The 3,724-nt window shown below is 35.0% G+C and overlaps 1 protein-coding gene across 1 annotated transcript; it reads right to left on the minus strand.

The window, feature by feature from the left end:
• Nucleotides 1–1,108: 1,108 nt before the first annotated feature.
• On the minus strand, nt 1,109–2,513 carry LOC131648409 (protein NRT1/ PTR FAMILY 1.2-like). The gene is made up of 3 exons (XM_058918169.1): nt 2,414–2,513; nt 2,092–2,309; nt 1,109–1,806 (listed from the first exon to the last, which is right to left on the minus strand). Exons 1-3 carry the CDS (start codon nt 2,511–2,513, stop codon nt 1,198–1,200), a joined length of 927 nt encoding a protein of 308 aa, XP_058774152.1. The 3' UTR covers nt 1,109–1,197.
• Nucleotides 2,514–3,724: the final 1,211 nt, after the last annotated feature.

Raw genomic sequence — 3,724 nt, forward strand, 5'->3', positions numbered from 1 at the left:
ATTCTTGTGTTCTTATTCTCTTCCCTAATTCCCTATTATACTTTGTTATTGGTATCGTTTTTCACAACAAATTGGTGCGGTGAGCGTGGAGAAGTCCAAGTGCTGAAGGTTTCGACTGAAGACAATGCTGCTGATATGATCACCAAGACATTGCCGAGTTGCAAGTTTTTCCACTGTATGCAGTTGATAAAGCTGCATGAAGAAAGCTAGTTTGTTCCTTGACGTTGTAGAGTTAGGTCCAAGGTGGAGATTTGTGAGATATTGGATCGAACTCTAGTATTGTCGAAGGGTAGCTTCTTGGTTCGACAGTTCGACAGAGTTAAGCATGAAGTCGAAGGATTGTTCACATGCTGGTGTCGAAGTGTGCATGCTGTAGTCGAAGATGGGTCTAGCATGCAGATGTCGAAGATGCTAGGGTTGTTAGCATGTTAAATTAGGTTTTAGTGTTTAAACCCTAATTTGTTAAGTTAGCTTGTTTATTAAGTTGGCTTGTGTAATGGGCCTTGCTGAAAAAGCCCATTAGTTAGTATGTTAGGTTTTATTATAAATAGCATACTAGTCTCTCATCATTGCTAAGCTGCAAATCCTAATTTAGGGTGAGAGAGGTTATTTGTTATTCTTGTAAACTTGTAATCTTGTTTTAAGAGAAAGTGAAAGAATAGCAGTTATAACCAATTCTTGTGTTCTTATTCTCTTCCCTAATTCCCTATTATACTTTGTTATTGGTATCGTTTTTCACAACATCATTAAACACAAATTTAGTATACATGAGCAAATAGTAAATGCACATAGCCTACTCATTTACTATATAGCTACCCAATTTGAGTGTAACCCCATCAATCCTTTGTTAACTCTTGCTCCTTAAAGCCATTTTCTTCATTATTCTTGAATTCAGTTAACTCTTTCTCCTTTGTACCATTTTCTTCAGTCTCCTTAGATACTTGATCAACAGTAGGTCCATAAATCCAACTGCATACTAAATTAAGAGCATTAAGTTCAACTATAACCCATTAGAACTTGTCAAAATGACCCTTGTTAATATTATCATTTATCCACCCTTCTTTTCCTCCTCTCGACGTAACGTTTTCTATTGTGCTGAGTACAAAAGAAGATACCATATTCCCTGCAGCCGCTGCCAAACCAGAACGGGAAGCGGAAACACTAGACATAGTCGTCGGAAACTCTGTGTAATAGAACTCATTTTGGCCTATACCATTGAAATGCTTCAGCCATTCCACCCAAACAAAGTTGAGGTGCAAGCCACATTGCATACATTTTCAAATGAGTTGAGTTCTTCTTGTGATGATATAATCGAGTTGAGTTGTTAGGTGGTAATGGAAGTTTTCTGTTCTTATAAGTAGCAACAGTTACTTGTGCAAAACTAGTAAACAAGCCGGTTCTTTTTGTGATCTTGACATAAAGAGGAGAAGCCAGAAAGAATAAGAGAGTAGATAAAAGCATGAGTGTTGCGGGAATACCAAAACCAATTTTCCAACCAAGATGATCTTGAATGTATACAATTCCTACAAGACCTATTATGATTCCAATAACTGTGAAAGCATAATAACCACTGAAGAAAATTTCCAAAACTCTATGGTTATTTGGATTATCTTTTCTATTCACCTGGTCAGCGCCAAATGCTAAAGAACATGAAAGAGCACCTTTTCCAATTGACATGAGACCGAACACAGAGAGTAACGTTGCCATTTGACCTTTCGTTGCTGATTTACAGCCTTCAGTTGGATTTACACAAGCGGGAGGCCTTGCCTGTGGAACCATGGTTGTTAACCACAACAATGTCATTCCCTAGACAACAAAAAAGAAGCATCGTTATTGTTACTATGTGGTCGCACAAGTAGATACACTTGATCGAACTACGTAGGTAAATATCGTGTTTGTTCTTTGCAAATTTCCATTTCTATTTTATCTTTTGTTACTAGTGGCTCTAACAAACTTTTTTTCAACATACTTTCTTTCTTATTCAAGTGAAAATCGAACAACTTACCCTCCAAAATTGAACTCATAATAAGCAAATTCAAGTCAAAATATAAGAAAAACACAATAGAATGAGAAAAGAAAATATATACATACTAGGAAAGTGGCTGCAGAACCTAATCCAACACCCAAGAATCGACCCAAATAAGAATCTACCAGAAAAGCACCAACAACAGACGTGAAATTGTTGGCTGCAGAAGATAGGAGAAGAATCTGAGTAGCTTTTCCAAGATGAAGTCTGTAACTTCCCATCCAATAAACTATCATGTTTGGTAATAGTCCCAAACTTGCCATACTTGAAAATGCCTCATTTGCTGCAACAATAATGCCATATTACTCCATCAAATAATAATAATAATAATAATAATAATAATAATAATAATAATAATAATAATAATAATAATAATAGATAAGATACCAATGATGAAAGGCATGGTGATAAGACCACCCTTGCATCTTTGTGATTGTTGTGAGATTTCATCAGCATCAACGGAACAAAGTTCAACTTCCTTGTTCATTTTTTTTATCTGCTTCCTCTTCATGCAAATTGTAGATAGTACTATACAAGTTACAAACTTAAATCAATTAATTGTTGAATTAAAATATCTATGAAGTCCGGACTCGGACACCGACACGAGGACACGGTTAATGTAAAAAATATATGACCCGGACGTGATTATATATATTTTATATATGAGCACAATTTATAAAGAGTCTAAAATGAGAACTAAAGTTTATGTATCTTTTCACTCAAATAAAAAAACACTTAAATTGAGTATTTTCAATTAAGAAAGAAAATGAATGAGTATTCGAAGATAAAGAGTGAAATACCGACGTGTGTCGAAGATGAAAACAAGCAGAGAAGATGAAAAAACAAGGAATGCGGGTTGTTTTTATAGTAGGGAAATGAAATATGAAAGATAAAAATCATTTTTATTTTTTAAAATTCTGAGAATTTAAAAAGTTGTCGTACACGTTATGTGAAATAGTGTGTCGTATCTATGTCCTTTGCATTTTAATTTTCTTTTTATTAGACACTTTAAATACACCTTTTGATTGGCGTGTAGGAGCTTCGGTAGTGTGTCGTATCTATGTCCTTTGCATTTTAATTTTCTTTTCATTTGACACTTTAAATACACCTTTTGATTGGCGTGTAGGAGCTTCGGTAGTTAAAAACTAAATAGGGATACATTATAAAATGATGTCAAATCTAGGCAAGGTGTGGAGGTGATACGCAGTCACCACAATCTAGCCTACAAATATTACAATTATTGTTTAGTGAGTTCTCAAATCTTTATTAGTTTCACACCAGACATACATATCCTCAAATGATGTCGAGTTGCACTTGCATATCACACACATATAAATGTTCACATTACATTTGAAGAGTTACACCACGAGTTACACTCGCTCTTAATTTTATTTTAGATAAATATTTTTTAAAATTAATCGTTGGATTGAAACATAATATCATATAGTTCATATATATAAATGTCGTTGGTGAACTGGCTATCTTGAACCAGTGCCGACGATATCCATTACGGTGGCGCGAGATGGACCTACATGGTTAGCACTTCAACGCTAAAGTTAGTTCAAGTTTCAAGAAGACTGTAGTCCCTTGCTTTTTGTGTGAATTGGTTATATATCTTGGATCGAATGGAGTGACTTTATGATTAATTGGCTCTAGGCCCCTTTGAGTCTTTGGCCTGCCCAAAACAGTTGGCCCTAA

This window comes from Vicia villosa, linkage group LG2, assembly GCF_029867415.1.
Source record: "Vicia villosa cultivar HV-30 ecotype Madison, WI linkage group LG2, Vvil1.0, whole genome shotgun sequence".
Classification (NCBI taxonomy): Eukaryota; Viridiplantae; Streptophyta; class Magnoliopsida; order Fabales; family Fabaceae; genus Vicia; species Vicia villosa.